General features: G+C 32.9%; 1 protein-coding gene across 1 annotated transcript in view; it reads right to left on the bottom strand.

Moving 5' to 3' along the window:
- Window positions 1-20,247, bottom strand: part of LOC110094782 (DNA repair protein RAD4) — a 38,727-nt gene extending 18,480 nt beyond the window's left edge. Inside the window, exons 1-9 of the mRNA XM_020820108.2 lie at window positions 20,084-20,247; window positions 19,542-19,615; window positions 15,299-15,517; window positions 15,141-15,203; window positions 14,909-15,042; window positions 10,757-11,050; window positions 10,584-10,676; window positions 2,295-2,387; window positions 2,051-2,152 (exon numbers count right to left, since the gene is read on the bottom strand). Coding sequence (XP_020675767.2) covers window positions 2,051-2,152; window positions 2,295-2,387; window positions 10,584-10,676; window positions 10,757-11,050; window positions 14,909-15,042; window positions 15,141-15,203; window positions 15,299-15,517; window positions 19,542-19,615; window positions 20,084-20,247 — 1,236 coding nt within the window. The remainder of the gene's footprint in view (window positions 1-2,050; window positions 2,153-2,294; window positions 2,388-10,583; window positions 10,677-10,756; window positions 11,051-14,908; window positions 15,043-15,140; window positions 15,204-15,298; window positions 15,518-19,541; window positions 19,616-20,083) is intronic.
- Window positions 20,248-20,535: the final 288 nt, after the last annotated feature.

Here is a 20,535-nt window from a genome sequence, read left to right on the forward strand (position 1 = left end):
CCCTCTTTCTCTTTGATAGAGACATATTGCTTTCCAAACAATGAAATTACTGCTATTGGCATTTTTTTGTATCCCGGTAACTTCTTAAGCATACTCCACTTTCTTAGTGAACGTTCTTATTTACTAGCTCTCAATATGCCGGAAAACTAAGGAAAAAGGGAGATATTCAATTCCTTATACTACTCCCCTTATGGCTGACGACGGTGGGACAGAGACAGAGAGGGTGATAGTTGAGAGATAGGGATCCAAATCTCAAATAAAAAAATTGCAATCTAATTCAAATCCCAATCAATTGCAAGAATCAAAGAGAGAATATCTCCTCATATTTTGAATTTTAAACCCAACTAAGATTTTAGTCAACAAACTTCTAAATACAAGGTTTTGGCTAATTCATGAGCCGAAAATTAGGAACAGATAAAAAGTAATAATAACCAAAATTGAAAGAGAAGACAATCAATCGGACCAACTATGGGCCTAAACTACATGCCCCTTAAGGGAGAAGCCTTCTTTTTCTAGGCAGTCTACCACCAGTTACTACATTTTACTAATGTAATGCTTTGATTTTTTGTGTTTGGTGATCTCATGCCTTGTTCCGATTTTTTCAACATAATTTTATATTGGTTTTGCGATTGTAATTGAGTTCAGACAAATTGGCTATAACTAGGTTTCCAATTGCAGTGCGAATTACAGTTGAGTTGTGGTTTTGGTGATTTTAAATTTAATATTGAATTTCTTTGATTTGGACAATCATTTATTTATCATTTGGCATATATTTCTCTTTTTTTCAGGTTTACATAAAAACAATCTAGTTTTAATTGGTGGCATTTGAAATTGTGAATTTTAAATTAGAGTTATGTGATTTCAAACATTGCATCATCTAATTGAATTAGGAACCCTAGCCCCCAACGCATCCTACATCAAAGATGCTAGAAAATTTATCAAACATTATGGTCTTGACATTCCTGAACTCCATGCATCTCTATTGATATTACTCTAGAAAATTTACGAACCCTAGCTGGCTTGATATAGCATTACTCTTCCAACCATACCATTGACAAAGTACTCCAATTTCAGAAAATTATGAATTCTTTATAAATTAGACATAAAAAGGTTTCTGATGATAACTAATTTGCCTAATTATAATGTCCTATTGATCCTACCTGAAATTGAAAAACATTTAGTTAAACTTCTTCAGTTTTCATGACAAATCTGAACCTTAAGACTATAACTATTGATATAGTTCGAGAGCCTGCAATCATTATAAATCAAAATAAGAGCTGACAAGCTTTGCAAATGTATATAATTTGGCTTATATTTGGTTCATCACTATTGCTTACATATTGCATTTGAAGTCAGCTGCACATCTACTTGCCAAAACCAAATCAAACCAAGACATGCTGAAAGAAGGAGCTGACCACTCAAAACAAAACATAACATGTAGTTTTAGAGATATTGGCCGCTTAAATGAAATTTATGATTCTAACCATATGAACACTATTCCAGAGTCATTCGAGTCAATCTTTTGGAGAATTATGAGCGTTAATGAGCCATACACCAGATTTTGAATAGCTTGTCATATGAATCTTTCTACTAATCTTTTACTTGCGCTAAAAGATCCCAAACCAAACATCATAAACTGACCTAATATCAAAGCATTTCACAAATGGTGATTAGTGATATAACAAAAGCGCCTTTCGAAATGCAAATCACTTTATGGATTTGGCAAAGAAGGACAAAATCAATATAGAGTGAAATTCATATAACTCTCTTCCATTCTTTCTTCTTTTTTTTTTTTTGCTTCTAATTTGTCCGCTCTGCTTATTTCTCGAAGGTTGTATCCCATTAAATTTCGTAGAAAAAAAAGTGTGCTTTATGAGATTGAGACAGCTAGTTTGAGGCTTGGGACAGCTCGTTCATAATGTTAGCATTTTATATATAAACATATGGATCGGTGAAAATTGAGTAATAATATTATAAAACCGACATATATTCAAATGAGCATAAGAGAAAAAAATAATGTCAGCAATGGGAAAGAGTTTTCTTTTTAAACCTCTTCACTTGTCCCCTCCTGAGTCTCCAAAGCAAAGGCAAGGTTTGATTTAAAGCATCCTCGGTCAATACTTTCACTTTTAAGACGAAAACTGTTGCGGAACTGTAGAAGCAGCCACATGTTAAGTGAATGAAAGTAAAAGTTAGAATTGTATAAATAAAATAAAATAAACAACCCATGCTATAAAAGAAAACACCTAATTCAAGTTAAAATGCTTTCAAAAAGCTAAACAGCTTGAAAGTACCCAATCTACAAGGGGCCCCAGCTCATTAGCAGTCAATCTTGAAACTTCCGCTATTTTTAACAAGTTCAATGGTAGAAACGAAAGCAATGAAGCCTGTACAATTTATGAAACTTATTAGTCCGCCAATGATGCAATCCATATATTTTTAAACATTGACAGTGAAAAAAAAGGAGTAAATTATAGGACTATATACAGTGATATGCACACAAAAGCATACATAAATTATGTAAGGCTATCAATTTAATGTTTGATATTATGATACTTGCATGTGAATGCACATGTTAAATGGATGTGTTTTAAGTCAGCGGGGATAAGAGTATGAGCATTGTTTTCATCAACATTTTAAGTTTGAGTTAACAATAGGAAAATATTTAAAAATAAAAAAGAAATGTCAGCCTATCTATAAATACCAATCCATGTCTTTTTCACGCAATACATTAAAAATATTGCAGCGCCTAAAAGCAGTATGTAGTTAAATCAAAAGGCTGACCATATGAATAGCTACAGGCGTATAATTTTCAACAATTCCATGATAAATGAAAAAAATGAATTGAAATAAATGTACACCCCATATCATACATTAACGAGGAGATGGGGGGGAGTGCAGAGGAAGAAAATTTTATTTAGAATAACGTCTGTTTAATTTTTTCAGCTCCGTTTTCAAAATAGCTGTCACAACTCTGCTTGGTTATAAATTTCTTATTATTTTTCAAATATTTCTATGGTCGAAAGCAATGTTTTCCACCTATCAATAATAGAGTGGGGTAAGTTGCATGAAAGTTGTCTGAATTTTTCAAAAGTGTAAGAGTTTATAATACCTAATTACCTACAACAACTTTCAAAAAATTTAATTTCCCCACAACAGTTCTACAATCAACTTTATGTGCAATTGCAATTGCCACAAATGGACCTTAAAAAATGTGTTTTAAAAAAGTAAAAAGGTTAAATATTACTTAAGCTTATAATGATTGTAAAAAATCTACAATTTTAACATAGAGAGTATTGAACAAAGCAAATGTTAGATTTTTAACATTCATATAATCGGCTCGGTACTAAGGAAAGAGCAAAGGGATATATTAAAAATAGCTAAGACAAGATATAAGATATTTAGATAATTTGATTAATTTAAATGCATTAAAAGTAAAAATAATCGGATCTCATTTAAAGATGAAGACATCAAGTAAAGATGAAATGCTACTTTGACATATTATTATATGGAGATTTTAGTATAAAATTATTTTGGAAGAGCAAAAATGACTAAAATAATGAGGTAAATTATCGCCCGATACCAAAAAGTGAAGTAGAGTTCGATCTAATGAAAGGGCATAAAAATAAAGCTTTAGATCCATAGGATAATAGGATAATTATTGAGACTTGAGAATTATAAGAGAATATTGCAATGATATTGTTAATAAATATTTTTAACGAAAATTTAAAGAAGCCTTTGAATATCAATAATTAAAAACAAAGAAGATGTTCAAAATTGTACCAATCATGGAGAAATCAAACTTACGTGTCGTACAATGGTGGTATTTTGTAATTAAACAAAGACAAAAAAATATGTCAGTTTCGAAGAATCAATTTAATTTTATGCAAACAAGAATAATTAATAGAATAGCTTTTATGCAAAGATAATTAATGCTAAAGGATAAAGAGCAGAGAAAAGATCTTCATGAGATTTTATCATACTATATGATCAAGTACTATGAGAATTATTTGGAAATGAGTATCAATAATAGCATTCTGAAGTTATTAAAAATATGTAGGATAGAACACTGACTACTGACTAGCATTAAAATTAATTATAAAGAGACCAATAAATTTATAATTTAGTAAGATATATTAAAGATCTACATTGAATCTTTATTTATTTTATTGATTATGAAAAATGCTTATTAATGTATTTAAAGTGAGGTTTCTTTGGTGTATGTTTTTTCATGGATGAAAAAATTCTACTGATAAAACAACTTATAAAATAAGCGGAAAGTTAGAATAAGGGAAACAATATAGAGAAGATAGATGACTTTGAATATCAAAACAAAAATTGTGAATATAATATTTAATTTTAATGAGTGTATATTAATAGTTATCAGTATATATTATTAAAAGATAAAGTGACACATTGGTGTGAAAATTATAAATATCAATTCATTATAAAAAAATAATGTCAAGACAAGTGGACATTCAGATTGTTGAGAAGAGGAAAATATAGTATATGAGAAAAATTGAGAGATGAACAAATAAAAGGAATTCAGAAAATTGGACTATTTATGCCTTAAAGGGAGGCTGAGGCAAAGAGTAGGAAGAAATCCCAAAAGAGTGGATTTGTCCCAAACAAGATGGGAAAACTAAAAAGAAAAGATTTTTTTATAAAGAGTAAGGGACCATTTTGGTCATTTTCTTTTTCTGAAAAAAGGATCAAAATTGTCCATTGACTCTTTATGAAAGATCAAATAGTCACCAACCATATTAAAGGACAATTTTGAACATTAACCCCTTAAAGAGAAATCAAAATGGTCTCACTGTGAGACGATTTTGATCCTCTTTTTAGACTTAAGGAACCAAAATGGTCTTTTAATATAATTGGGAACTATTTTGATATTTCATAAGAAGTTAAGGGACCATTTTGGTCATTTTCTCTTTTTTATTACAACTTACACTTATTGGGAAGTTTCTATTAAAATTTTTATGGAAAATGACAAAACTAACCCTAAATAAATCTAAAAATAGCAAAATAGTCTATATATTAAACAACATTTCTACCACTAATAATTAAATTAATGACAAATAAGGATGGCTACAAGATACATTGATTACATGAATCTAAAAAATGCAATCTCATGACAAAGAATTGAGGTAGACTTGCATTGCACATCATTTCACCTCGATTGTAAAACTCTACTATGGACAACTAGAATGTTCCTAAATGAAGAACATAAGATTTTTTAATATACTGGAAAGTTAGCAAAATCAATTCCAAATAATAAAAAAGAAAGGGAAATGCATCCAAAAAAAGTGAAGAATTGGGAAACTCATTGATAGGAAATGGATGCACTTTTCACAAAAATCAATTGATGAAACACAAAAAATTGGGAAGAAGAAAGCCCCAAAACAAATTTTATTGAAAGAAATGTAAAGAGAAATGCAAGATACAATTAGATCTTCAATTGGAGAGAAAAATCCGGCTCTCCCAAATCCCTAGCCTCCGGTTAGAGCCCAAATAACCTAAAAATAAACTAAATTTAGTAAACTCCCGAAAACATCCCCTAAAATCTTAAATAGGCTCCTATAATTTTCTCCAAAATCAGCCCCCTTTCCCTAAATAAATCCCTCTCATATTTGAATTCAAATTAGATTTATTCTCCTAATTAATTCCCTCCCAATTGTAATTAAAACTTTTCTAAAAAATCCCCCCTTAATTCCTCTTCATTTTCACTAAATAATTCACTCTTAGATTTTGAATTAAAATTAGATATCTTTCCATAAATAATTATCAACCAATTGTAATTAAAAAACTTCCTAAACAATTCCCTTTTGATTAAGAATCTTCCTAAATAGTTCCCTCTTGATTAGGAAACTTCTGAATTCCCTCCCAATTAAATTGACGGGTCCATCAATACTCTCCTCCCTAAGTGTCACATTGTCCTCAAGATTCAACGAAGGAAACTGCTGTTGAAACACTGGATTAATAGCACTAGACTGATAAATGGACTGTCACTAGGTCGAATGATCCCTGCCTCCAGCATCTCCCTGATCAATCTCACCATCCCATCCTCCTGGAGTTGGGATGAATAGTACAGACGAACACTGATATGTGAGACTCATCGGCAGTGGATGCACTTTTCACAAAAACCTGCGGACGAAACCCGAAAAATTGGGAAGAAAAACACCACAAAATATTTTTTTATTGAAAGAACTATAAAGAGAAATGCAATATGCATTTGGATCTCCAAATGGAGTGGAAGATCCGGCTCTCCCAAATCCCTAGCCGCTGGCTAGAGCCCAAATAACCAAAGAATAAACTAATTCAACAAACTCTCAAAACATCCATTGAAATCACCCCTTAGTGAGCATTAAATAGGCTCCCATAATTCCCTGCCAAACTAGCCCCCTTTCCCTAAATAAATCTCTCTCTAATTTGAATTCAAATTAGATTTATTTCCCTAATTAATTCACTCCCAATTGTAATTAAAAATCTCCTAAACAATCCCACCTTAAGTCGTCCTCATTTTCCCTAAATAATTCCCTCTTAGATTTTGAATTCAAATTAAATCTCTTGCCCTAAATAATTTCCTCCCAATTGTAATTAAAACTTTTTCTTAACAATTCTCATTTGATTAAGAACCTTCCTAAATAGTTCCTTCTTGATTAGGAAACTTCCTAATTACCTCCCAATCAAATAGGTCAGTCCATCAATATTCCCCTCCCAAAGTGCCACCTTGTCCTTAAGGTGGAACGAAGAAAACTATTGTTGAAGTACTAGACTAATAGCACTAGATTGAAAAATAGACTGCCACTAGGTCGAATGATCCCTGCCTCCAGGATCTCCTTGATCATACTCCTGGAGTTGCGGAGAATGGTACAAACGAACAATTTGATATGAGAGACTCCGTCCTTCCAACTGATAGTATGCTCATGTTCCTGTGAAGGAAGCAACCCATAAACTGGTTGAAACACCTCTCGATATTCCTGTAGGAGTTGTTGAGCCATGTCTGGTGCTTCTATCTTCTCCCCATCTTCTTTTCTTTCCAAAATCTACAGCTCCAACAAAAATCTTACTCTTTCACCATTTCCCCTCCTTGGAAGTGATTCCAAAGATGGCATCTCCTCTTCTTCCCTCAAAATTTTCACCTCCTGATTCCCCATTATCATCCCTATATTAGAGTTTCTCCCATTTTCTTGTCTGGTCAACGATGCTCTCATCTCCGATATTATCAGTTTGGTCTGACCCTCAAGCAGCTTCTTTATCATCTCCTTAATGATGACAAATTTCTCATTGATCTTCTAATTGATGGTTGAAAATTACTTTTTGAAACCTGAAATTTTTTATCCAAAGTCAAATTTCAATTGTCTGATCTCCCTTTTCAACACTCCTACATTTTTTCCCCCCATAGGTACTTTGATCTAGGATCTTATATCAATTTGATAGGGAAATGGATGCACTTTTCACGAAAATTAGCGGATGAAACACCAAAAAAATGGGAAGAAGAACATCCCAAAACAATTTTTATTGAAAGAACTATAAAGAGAAATGCAAGATACAATGGGATCTTCAATTGGAGAGGAAGATCCGGCTCTCCCAAATAACCTAAGAATAAACTAAATTCAGCAAACTCCCAAAACATCCCCTAAAATCACCCCATATTTAACCTTAAATAGGCTCCCATAATTCCCTCCCAAATCAGCCCTCTTTCCCTAAATAAATCCCTCTCATACTTGAATTCAAAATAAATTTATTTTCCAAATTAATTCCCTCTCAAACTTTCCTAAACAATCCCCCCTTAATTCCTCCTCATTTTCCCTAAATAATTCACCCTTAGATTTTGATGTAGACAAGGGATATAGGGAGCCTATATCACTTGAATACAAAAAAAACACACAAGAAAGAAAACTGACAAAAGAGTAGAACTTAAAACAAACTTTGTTAAATAAACTTAAACGACCCAAAACTTGACAATCACAACTTCTCCTTTGACTAAGAGCCTTTCTAAATAGTTCCCTCTTGATTAGGAAACTTACTAATTCCCTCCCAATCAAATCGGCCGGTCCATCACCCGTCTCAAGGAATAACGGCGTACAAGGATGATGGGATTCAGGCTATACAAAACACAATGACTTGTGGAAGAAGTTGCATTTCATGTTGGGAGTTGAGGCAAAATAGTTGGTGGGGGTTGTGAGTCTAGCAACTGTAATTGGCATAATTGAGATGCAAGCAAATAGGCATAGGCACAAGGAAAAAATTGAAATGCCTCCTAAAAGATGGAAGTGATTGAGAGGATTAGAAGAATGAACGTCTCCAAAAAATTGAGGCAGAAGGTAGAACGGAAGAAAGCATAAATAAATTATGCAATGGAGAATCTATGCTCAGTGTGATGCCAAAACAATAGACTTTTCTTTATTCCATTTGCAACTTACCCAATTATAAGACAATGGGCACTATGCATACAAAAGAAGCAAAATTAGCTCTAAATAAATATAAAAAATAACAAAATAATCATAAACATCAAATAAATTTTCAATTAATAATAATTAACTTACTAACAAATAAGTATGACAACAAGATACACTGAAAAATACTAAAATTAGACTATTTACAAGGGTTGAGGTAAACTTACATGCATTAAATGGGTATAAAAATGAAGTTATAATTGCTATAGTTAAAGCTATGTGATTATAATGAGAATTGTCTTAAGAATGTTATGAGATAATATCATATCATGAATGCTTAAAGGTAGATTTTATAAAACTACATTTAGGCTGACAATTTTATATGGATTCCAATTTTGGGTAGTAAAGAAGTTTTTGATAGCTAAGTTAAGGGTGAAAATAAGATAGTTATGAAGAATATGTGGCTAAACTAGAAAAGATTAAATTGGGGAAATAATATATTAAGAGTAGTTGGAATGATATTTATTAAATAAAATAGTTGAAAAATGAAGACTTAAAAGTGAAATGGTATGAGCATGTACAATTATGGGTATAAAATGAACCAATTATACAAATAGATAAAGTTAGGGTCATGATTAGAAAGGAAAAGATTTGGATCTAAGATGGCATGGATTAAAGTTATTCAAAATAATCTAAGAGGAATACGTTTAACACCTCAAGCATCACTCAATAAAAATGAATAAAAAATGAGGATTCATAAAGCTGACTCAAAATAGTTGAGATCAATCCAATGATTTAGACAACAAGAACAATGGTTTCTTACAACTTGTTGAACATGTGTAGTGTTATCCAAATGAATTGAGGTTCACATTGGCCTCATTGTTCTAATATTATGAAAAACATTCCCCATTGCAAGAAATTATAAATCAAAACACAACAAAACTGAAATAGAAATCTTAGTTTATAATTTATATTCGACAATATGCATTCTCATACACATGATCTTAGTGAAAAATGACTTAGCTCTTCTCGATGTGTCTTAGTGAAAACATATGGTTCTCTCTTTTATGGTTGATGTTAGAAACAAAAAATCGAACCACCGTTAATATAAGTTCCTCTTCATATATTAGCTCGCGTGGATACGCAAAAGACTTGAATTCATAATCACTAACTCTGCACATATTCCTCCCTCCATTTTCCATCATTCGTATCCCAAGCCTTGTAAACTACAATATGATCTTATATCCTTTGATGAAAAGGTAACAAATATTATTAAAACTAAAATAAACAATAAAACAGAAAAAAAAAAAGTCAAGCTGAATCACTTATTCCCGCATTTAAATCTCCAGTGTCGTGACCTATAAAACCCACAAAGAGACAAGGTGATGAACACTTCTAAATCTCCAAAATAAGAAGAACAAAACAATAAAAGTTCAAATAGCAATGCCCTAATTAGTTTGATGCTTAATGAAAAAGAGATAATAGGTTAAATTGTTACTAGAGGACAAACATTAATCCCAATTTGTCAAACTATGATTCAAAGTCACCTTGAATAATTTTTTGAGATAAATAATGACACCTCAAAAGTAATTTTATAATTATGAAAAATAACTTAGGTTCTTGTAGTCAAGATATAAAAGCTTTGACGAAAAAAATGACAATTTTTAAATTTGAAATATAATATAATAATTAGAGTGATCAATAGAAAAAAAAAAATCTTTTAAGAAAATTAATGGTAGTACATGAGTATGGTTCCAATAAACTGTTACAAGCAATTCAACAAAAATGATGAGCATGAAAGAGAGTGGGAGAGAGTAGTTGCCCAAGTATTTTACACCTTTTTTTTGTACAGTTTTGTAATCTGCTGCTTTTTTGCAAAAAAAAAAAAAGGTTAAGAAACCCAAACCACAATTCAAACGTTATGATAATCATGTACGTGAAATCTACTTAAAAGATATTCAATGATACATTCATTTTTTCTTATAAGTACAAGCATTGATGTATTCACAGAACTGAATGATATGCAAAGAATGAAGACTTGAAAAAATGAAATAACTGAAAATTGCTTTAATGAAGTTATATTAATACTGAATTATGAAAAGAATGTTAAAGTGAAACTTAGAGGTGAGCAAATAAGATAAATTGCGGCATAGTTGAACATAGTGTAATGCCAGAAAGAACCTGAATTAGAGGATCATTGCAGGCACTGTCAACTAACCTACCACGTGCTAGTAGGCACAACAAATGAACCTTGTGCACAACCTCAGCTAAATCCTACAAAAATAATGTATTCAGGGATTCTACTTTTATGATGTAAATAAGATAAATACGGCAAATTAGCCATTGCAACTAACCTTATCTTCAACAGTACACCTGCGAGGATGCCTCGTTTTTGCAGAAGGAGACTCAGAGAATTCAATTGTCAACTCCTTTCCAAGTTCATGAGAATATCCATCTCTTGATTCAGAAAAAGGAATCATTCCCTCTTCCCAGTCCACTTCATTCACATTGTACTGAACATTTTTCTCGAAATGTTTATCTTTCATCAGCATGATTCCATCTGCATCACCAATAAAATGATCTACTGCACTGGATCCAGGCATAAGCTCCTCATCAGCCTTTCTTTTACCATTACCCAACTCTGTCATCTGTGAAAAGCAAAACCGAAAGTTATTGCTATTAAATAAATAATGCTAAATTTATATCCAAAACCTGCTACTACAACTACTTCTACGGAAGAATTATAAGGATTTTGCCCCCTACACAATTTTTTGACACGTCTAATATGTCACTACTATGTCATATATAAGATAAACTACAACTAAATACCATTCAAGGGCCACTAATCATAGAAAATTTCAACAATCAAATTTGCTTTGTAAGAATGTTCAAGATTCACTAAGTTCACAAAAAGAGATAACAAGTTTCATTCAACAAAGTCAGAACAAAGGCAAACGCTGGCCAGATTTAATGTAAAAGAAAATGTAAATACTTCAAATGACTTTTAAAATAAAAAAACAAGGGGTTTCTTGATGAGAGAATAGAAGAAAACATTTGCAGGAGATTTTCTATGATGAATCATGGTTTCAAGAGGACGAAGCTAACACGATTGAACATACTCCTCCGCTGAACTCTGAAAAAACAAGTTATGGGTATTTCAACCACAACTGTCAGTCAATTCATAAAAGGAAGGTGTTTCGGGAAATAAGTAAATGTCATGTGCTTGCTTAGGTTTGTGCATGCCTACATTGAGTCCATCTATGTATAGTTATAAATATGCTTACAAAGCCTACTCAAAATGAGATGTATTGGAAATGCTTTTTTTGCGAGTAACTTAATTTGAATCAAAAAGACATCTATTAAAATAAGTAAAGAGTTAGAGCAAGCGAAAAATATTTTAGTAGAAGAATTAAAATAAGTTAAACAATGATGGAGCATCTACCCGTCATGAATCCAATTTGATTTTGAGAAACATTAATATCACGTTATAACCTATGCTCCAAACTCTCTCCCATAGTTTTAAAGTATGACACATTAACTAAGTTCCTTTATAATTCGCACAATCTTGTGCATCACATTTATTTTTAAAAATAAGAATTAACACACTCATTCTCCACTCATTTGACATCTTTTTAGTCTTTAAAATAATATTAAAAGTTTAGTAAGCTAAGAAATTCATTCATCTCCTAAGCATTTCCACACCTCTATTAGGATATCATCAGGTCCAACAACTTTTCCATATTTCATTTTCTTTAAAGCCCCTCTAACTTCGATTTTAATAATACACTGATAAAAACAAAAATCTTTATTTTCATTTAGGATGCAAAAATCACTAAAGTCATTCGTATTCTCAGAATCTTCATTGAAAAATTTAACAAAATATCTCATCCACCTTTGTTGAATATCATCTTCTAATAAAAGTACTTTTTTGATCTTCATCATTTATGCACTTCACTTGAACTAAATCCTTACTACTCATATGTCTTTGTTTGACTAATTTGTACATATATCTTTCGCCCTCCTTAGTATCTAATCTATTATATAAATCATTAAGAGCTAAAATCAAGAAGAGAATGAATGAAAGAAAAATATTTTTATAATGAAATGTACTTCAAGAAAGCTCATTTGCTTCAAAATGCACAGATTAACATGCAAGATTGCACCTTTTCTTCACTGCCTCTGAGAGCCCGAATTTTAAATGAAGTCAAGTTAAATCATAGTCATGCAAAATCAACATCAAAAGTGGACGGGTGGTTAAAATCAATATAAAAGAGCATTGCTTTCCATACACACACAAAATCTATATTTTCAACACGAGCATGTGTATCACGTCACATACAAAATAGCTCGATATATGAAAAGGGGGTGGACCCATGTTGCACTGATACACCTATATATGAAGGCGTGTTGTATCCGATACACCGATACGCCTCCGATATGACACCAATACGTGTCGGATACGGCAAAGCCGTATCCAATTAAAATACTATTTAATTTCAAAAGAACACGCGTATCCGATACGCGTGTCCATTGAAAAACAAAACAAAATCCAAAAAAAAAAAGATACTTCGTATCTACTTCTCCGACTGCGAGCAAGATTCTCTCATTTCCGAGATGGATTTGAGTCTCTTGATGATATGATAAAATTAGAAATTGCTAATCTTTTACTTTATGGCTTGAATCAGAAGCTATGATATTTATTGAAGATGATATAGAAGTTCAAAGACAAACCATTGAGGAAGCTAATCATATCATTCATTCTATTGAATAGTTGAAACTTTATATGCTAGACAATTTATGTTTATAATTTTGTTGTTGTACTATGCATTTAATACTTACTTTTATTTTGATATTATAAGTTACAAGGATACAAATGATGTTGCTTTTATTTTATTTTTTTTAGTTCAAATATTATGTTTTGATTGATTTCTTAATTTTAATGTATGATTTATAAATTATAATGACGTGTTCGCACCGTACCCCTATCCTATATTTTTAAGAATTGACGTGTCCCGTATCTGTATCGTGTCGTATTTGTGTTGTCGTATCCGTATCGGTGCAACATAGGGGTGGACCAACATCATATATTTTCAATATGTATAACTTAGGTTGAAAATGCATTGACAAATGTGGGTGAGCAAGAGGGAAAATTCTTAGGTGCGGGCACCGGACTTAGAGATACGTCCGAACATCCACTTAAAATGTGACATGTAGAGTGCGCTTTTGTTGCACTTTTTTTGTGCACTTTATCTGCGCTTCAGGTTCACTTTAGTTGCGCTTTGACTGTTCTTTTGTTGCGTTTTTTTACTGCGTTTTACCTGCACTTTAACTGCATTTTACGTGAGCTTTGGCTATGCTTTTGGTGCGCTTGGCTTAAAGTTCCGCTGACACATTAAATATATAAAGTAAAAAATAAATATCCAATTAAAATACTATTTAATTTCAAAAGAACACGCGTATCCGATACGCGTGTCCATTGAAAAACAAAAAAAAAATCCAAAAAAAAAAAGATGCTTCGTATCTACTTCTCCGACTGCGAGCGAGATTCTCTCATTTCCGAGATGGATTTGAGTCTCTTGATGATATGATAATATTAGAAATTGCTAATCTTTTACTTGATGGCTTGAATCAGAAGCTATGATATTTATTGAAGAAGATATAGAAGTTCAAAGACAAACCACTGAGGAAGCTAATCATATCATTCATTCTATTGAATAGTTGAAACTTCATATGCTAGACAATTTATGTTTATAATTTTGTTGTTGCTGTATGCATTTAATACTTACTTTTATTTTGATATTATAAGTTACAAGGCTACAAATGATGTTGCTTTTATTATTATTTTTTTTTTAAGTTCAAATATTATGTTTTGATTGATTTCTTAATTTTTATGTATGATTTATAAATTATAATGACCTGTCTACGCCGTACCTGTATCCTATATTTTTAAGAATTGACGTGTCCCGTATCCGTATCATGTCGTATATGCGCTTCAGGTTCACTTTAGTTGCGCTTTGACTGTTCTTTTGTTGCGCTTTTTTACTGCACTTTACCTGCACTTTAACTGCATTTTACCTAAGCTTTGGCTATGCTTTTGGTGCGCTTGGCTTAAAGTTCCGCTGACACATTAAATATATAAAGTAAAAAATAAATCTAATTGAATATCCACGTGTCAACATTTTATTAGAGTCCGGACGTATCTCTACACCTGGTGTCCGCACCTAATAATTTTCCGAGCAAGAGGGCCTTCTCCACATAGAATCTAGATGGTTTCTACCGTGAAAGCAATAGAAGAATCCAACCTAGAAAGTGAAAGGCCAATTTTTCATAATTCAAAAACATAGAATCCTAGTTTCAACAAATACAACCGCAGACAAAAGAGACACTCGCAAAATCATTAAGTTCAATTTTTCACACACATATCAAGAAAAGAATAACGACTTTCAAAACTCGCGCGTAAGACACTTCATTAGCCGAAGCTAAACAGCAAGAATAAAATTATTGACCTTGTCCCTAGACTCCCAAGAAGTATAATGACCTTCAGACCAAGGGCGGCCTCTATTAGACCCTGAAAGTTTTCGAGAGTTAGCCCTCTTAAGAAGCCTTCCCACAGCTTCCTCTGAGATGGCATTGATAGAGCCTGTAAAGCAAAATAAGAAATTCATGGGAGTACAAGATTCCTCTCTGGCGTAAATATAGAGCTCGAAATGAGAAAGCAAGACATCAAAAACAGCAAACCTTCACCATGGACCGATCCAGCCACTCCTCCGTGCCCCGCTTGCTCCTTTGAAACACCCACGCCTTTCCATAAGAAGATTACAACAGCAACCGGAAGCATTAGCATATACATTGCAATGCGAAATGATGGAAGAAGAAATCGATTAAAGAAGGCGAACCGCTCAGGAATTCTTCATGGCGCTTGGTTTGGTTCCTCGTTCGCATTTGTGCTTCTCCGCTTTCCAACTTCGCATCCAAGGTAGCGGGAATCGATTCGAGGGTTCGCGGTTTAGCGCCTTTTTCGTCTGCTTGTAACCTTGTCCCAACGTTGACGGCGCTGGGGAACCAAATAACATAGAAGTTCGGGTTGGCGTGTCCTGTTCGTGACCATGGGTTGCCTATATGGCTCGAATCCAATCCGTAAAAATCCGGGTTCCGGTCAACCCGAATCCGAAACGGGTCGGATTCGGGTTGAATAAATCAGCCCGTTTTAAAAATCGAGTCGGGTTCGGATTGACCCAGCAAATCCGAAAATGACACGAAAACTCATATTTGACCCGAAAACCCGTTTTTGACCGGTTTTTGATCCGATTTTAACCCGGAAATCGAATATTAACCAAATTTTGACCCGAAAATTAGCAATTTTAGCTCAAATTAGGGTCATTTGTGTCGGGTCGGGTTTACCCGGACCCGAATCGGGTCGGTTTCGGGTCAGGAAACATGACCCGTTTTTTAAAACGGGTCAGGTTCGGGTTGACCCGAACAGTTCCAGGTTCGACCCGAACCCGACCCGCTGACCCGAATTGACACCCCTGGGCTAGATGTTCATCGTGTCAATCGTATAAGAATATAAGATCTTTATAAGGATGGATAAATTATTCTGGGGGTCACCTAACACCGTATGCAGGTGAATGATAATGTGCCACTTTATTTTTTTATTGTGTACCGCTTGGTATCAGATATGATGCATTTTGATTCGCTTCTGATCCGCTTCGCTTCTAATCCGTTTAGTGTGAGGACCACATAATAATTTCACATAAGAATAAATACTACATTAGAAGAAATCAATATATTGACACCAATTTGAGATATTTTTTGAATTAGAAACATTAATAATTTAAGAAAATTCATAGTTAAGTAAAACATCTCAACTAAATGAATTCATCGACACTACAAATGTTCTTGTTCTTCTATAAATGAATTCAAATCAAACACTTAAATTTTGTGTTGAAATTTTTTTAATATTAATTAATAGACCAAATGGCCAATTATAGCATGCTTTTAGCAAAATCGAGATTCGACTAAATGAATCTAATGAGTTCAATATCATTTGATTTTAGCATCATCAAATCATTTAAATATTTGGTAAACTATCTATGATCAAGAGGGACCTGGACCATATGATATAGTAGTTTGGATTCAAGTCAAATTTACCAAAATGCATATAGTCCATCTTCTATAGAAAAGGAGATTCAGGTACTTATAAATAGTTAAGTTTTATGTTTATAAGTTCTTTATGGTGTAGAGAAAATACTAAAAGACTGTATTGAAAAATACTAAAGCTTCTTTTGGGACGGCTTTATTGTTGCTTCTTAAAGCAGTTTTTTAGTACTAAAATTAAAAATTTTTTACTAAAAAACTGTTTTAAGAAACAGTAAAAAAATTGTCCCAAATAAGCCTAAAAAAGATGACCCATACGAAGTCTAAGTCTCATCAATTACAAATTAAAAGGTAGGGTATTGTTATTCTTTATTATATCATTCCAATGCTTCATTTCTAGTCATAGTAATTAATTCCGTCTCACTATATATTTTAGAATGCTAGATCCAAATATATTTGTGAACAACCCCTGAAATTTATTGACAATCTTAACCAAAAAATAATAGAATAAGAAAGAGAATATGGAGAGAAGGCCATTGATTTTACTATTATGTCAAAAAGCATAAGACTTTACATAATTATAAGTGTCCTAGGCATGCCCTTTGACCTTCTATTTAATTTATTGGTGGAGGTCAAGATATATATTTATAGAAAATATTACATTTAAGGATGATTTGTCATAAAATAAAGATTTGCTAAGCCTATAGGTATCAATTTCATTAAATGAATATTCTTTGAACACTTGATCAAAATTATGTTTGATGTTCATCGAAGAGAACTTGATTGATCAATACTCGAATTTTATTTTGATCAGGAGTTCGAATAAGTTCAAACAAGACTAAAATGTATGAAAGTTGATACTAAGTATTACTAAATGAAGCTGATTAGGAGATTTGAGAATAAAATTGTTGCGTCCAAGAGTATTCGTGGCGGTAGAGAAATATAAAGTTTAACGTCTTAGCGTTGTATGAAAATCCGGCACGCAATCAGATAAGAGAGTATGTAGCATTCATAAGAGACACCAATATTTTTACGTAGATTGTAGTCTGCGGACAACGTAAGTCAGGAGGACCATAGTCGGCTGGCGACGGCGGTCGGAAGGACTGTAGTCGGTGGGCGACTTAAGTCAGAAGGACCGTAGTCGGGGGGCGATGGAGGTCGGAAAGACTGTTGTCTGACGACGATGGTCAGAAGGACGGCATCATGTAGAAGTCCAACAATAGACAGAAATCCATCTTCGAATAGATGTCCAGCAAAAGTCCGATAACCGGTAAAAGTTCGGCATCGAGTAGAAACTTGGCGATGAGTGAAGGTCTGGCATCGGGTAGAAGTCTGACGTCTGTTGGAGGCCGAGGAGAACTCCAGTATCACTTGGGCGGAGTTTCGGCGTCAGGGGGAAACTCTGTCGTTACTTGGGCGGAATTTTAGCGTCCTGTGGAAGTCAGATAGAATTCTAGCATCTCGTGGAAGTCAGACAGAATTCTAACGGTGGTCGAGGAGTCTCTTCCCTACTACTCTTCTCTTCTCCTCCTTCTACTTCTTCTCTTCTTCTTGCTTGGGGTCCCCTCTCATGAGAAATGATGGGTCTATTTATAGATTTTCTGGAGTGGCATAGCTTGTAAATAGGTGTGAGATCATGGGCAAATAGGGAGAGGTCAAATAGACGGTTGATATTGAATTCCTTGATCGTGCACCGTTCGTCAGATATTTGAAGGTCTTAATGATATTAGAATTCGGATATCTTGGGCTCGTTGGATTCGTCTCGTCGAGCCGTTCGATTAGACTATAAGCTTGTTAAAATCAAAGACCGTTTGGTAACTCAAATTGTGGTATGAACTTTCCAACAGCACTTTGGGTGCTTGATTTGGGCTCGGATTGAGTTGAATTTGGTGTCGTTGGGTTCGTACTTCCGAGACACTCAGTTTGACTATAAGTTTACTGAAATCAGAGTTCAGGTGATCCCAGATTTAATTTTAGAAGTTTCCGGCTTGATTTTGCCTCAAGATTCGTGCCCGATCAAGAAAATTTTTTGATGACATATCAAAAATAATGCTTATTTATATTTCATTAATACAAATAATAATGCTTATCGTTATTATATATCATGTGCATCCATTTTTTTTTCATTAAATTGATAGATATTGTAACATGGATGATGTGGATGAATTTATTGTTTAATTTATAGAGCCTGGATGATGTAACATATATGAATTTACAAATCAATTTATCAAATTGTTGTGTTCTTGTCGTTGTGATTGTACAAATCTTATAAAAAACTTTTTATAAGATTAAGAGTAAAGGGTCAAATATATGTTAGATTAAGATTTCATTTGAGATAGTCTTAGGTTTTGTTTGGGACGGCTTTCTTACCGCTTCTTAAAGTAGCTTTTTAGTTCAAAAATTAAAAATTTTGAACTAGAAAGTTGCTTTAAGAAGCAGTAAGAAAGCCGTCCCAAACGAAGCCTTAAAGTTGCTTAAAGCTGCTTTTAAAAAGCAGTAAGAAAGCTATCCCAAATAAAGTTTAAGTGTTCGAATAAGTGTTTTGTAAATTTTTTGAATAAAATATTTTAAGCACCTTATTCAAATCTATTCAAAGACTTAAATGAATCTATATATATAATTTTTTTATTTATTATAGCAATTTATCTTAAATGAAAGCATCAAATATATAGGTTCGATTAAGTGTTTGAATAAATTTGAATTATTTTTTGAATAATTTCATTTGAAAGTTTTATTCAAATATGTTCAAATACTTAAATTGAACCTAAGTTCAACCATTTTATCGATCAATGTCAAATAATCTTTCGATGAAAGGGTCAAATATATGTTTGGTTTAGCGTTTGAATAACTATTTTATATGTTTCAAAAATTAATTTATATGAACTTTTTTTAGCACATATAATGAGCTCAAGAGCCCAACAAGTAATCAAATTTTACAATTGAACTCAATACACAACAATGAAGCAATATAAATATCATTAGTTAAATCATAACTGTAACATTTGTATGATCATGAATCTGTGCAAAAATAGTAAAGCTCACATGCAGTAGTAGTAAAATCTATAAACATTAAGCAATATGGTTTGAAAACTAGTAAATCAATGTGGGTGCTAAATCTATAAAGTAGTATTCATAACAATACTATCAATCAGTAAAGAAACCGTAAAAAATGACAAAATTAAAGTATTGCTAAAGATTGTCAAAATTATATTAATGCAGTAAAATCATATAGAAGTCCACACATAATATTCATGTATTTTGTATCAATATCAAATCAGTTTATTGTGTGTTCAGTATGTTACATGTTTAGTATTAATACAATGAATTAATAATATCAAACAATATCAGTTTTTGTATAAGTAACAATAATAGTCGAGTGATAGTAGTAGTAAAATAATGAAATAACAATAAATTCGCGCATTAACAATAAATCCATACATTAATAAGAATAATGACTCAATAACATGTATTTAATAGCCACACTAAATAAGTAAGAATCCATAATTCAAGTGGTATTTTTCCAGTATCGTATTAGTATCAATAAATCATTGTGCGACGCTCCTTTTGCTCTGCTAGGGCTTTGCCCTAGCTCCTGTTCCGATGCGATTTTGAGGCTCTCCGCTGGAGGCTCAGGGAAGTTTTCTTTCCTCCTCCTCTTATTGTTCTGTTTGCTTTGCTGGTTTTTCTGGTTTGGCTGCTTCGTCTTATCCTCCTCCGGGCATTTGCAGCCAGAATGGCGGTGAGGCATGTGGATGATCCAGATTTCTTGGATGGCTCATTTAAATCATGATCGTTTGTTGATGTCCTTTTTGGTTCCTCGTCGTTTGTTTATTTTCCTGAGCTTCATCAAGGTATTTTATATGGTTTACCCTCGCTGTGGATTTAGGAAGAGGAAATTAAAGCTCTCTCTGTGCCCTTTCAATTTTCCTTGGTTGGCTTTTTTCTGACGAGGCATCCGTTTTTGGATGTGATTCGCAAGTTGCTTTTTTTTTTCTCACTGAAGCTTAATTCCAATTTTTCTGTCACGGTCCTTGAT

Source organism: Dendrobium catenatum, unplaced genomic scaffold (genome assembly GCF_001605985.2).
Source record: "Dendrobium catenatum unplaced genomic scaffold, ASM160598v2 fragScaff_scaffold_659, whole genome shotgun sequence".
Taxonomy (NCBI): Eukaryota; Viridiplantae; Streptophyta; class Magnoliopsida; order Asparagales; family Orchidaceae; genus Dendrobium; species Dendrobium catenatum.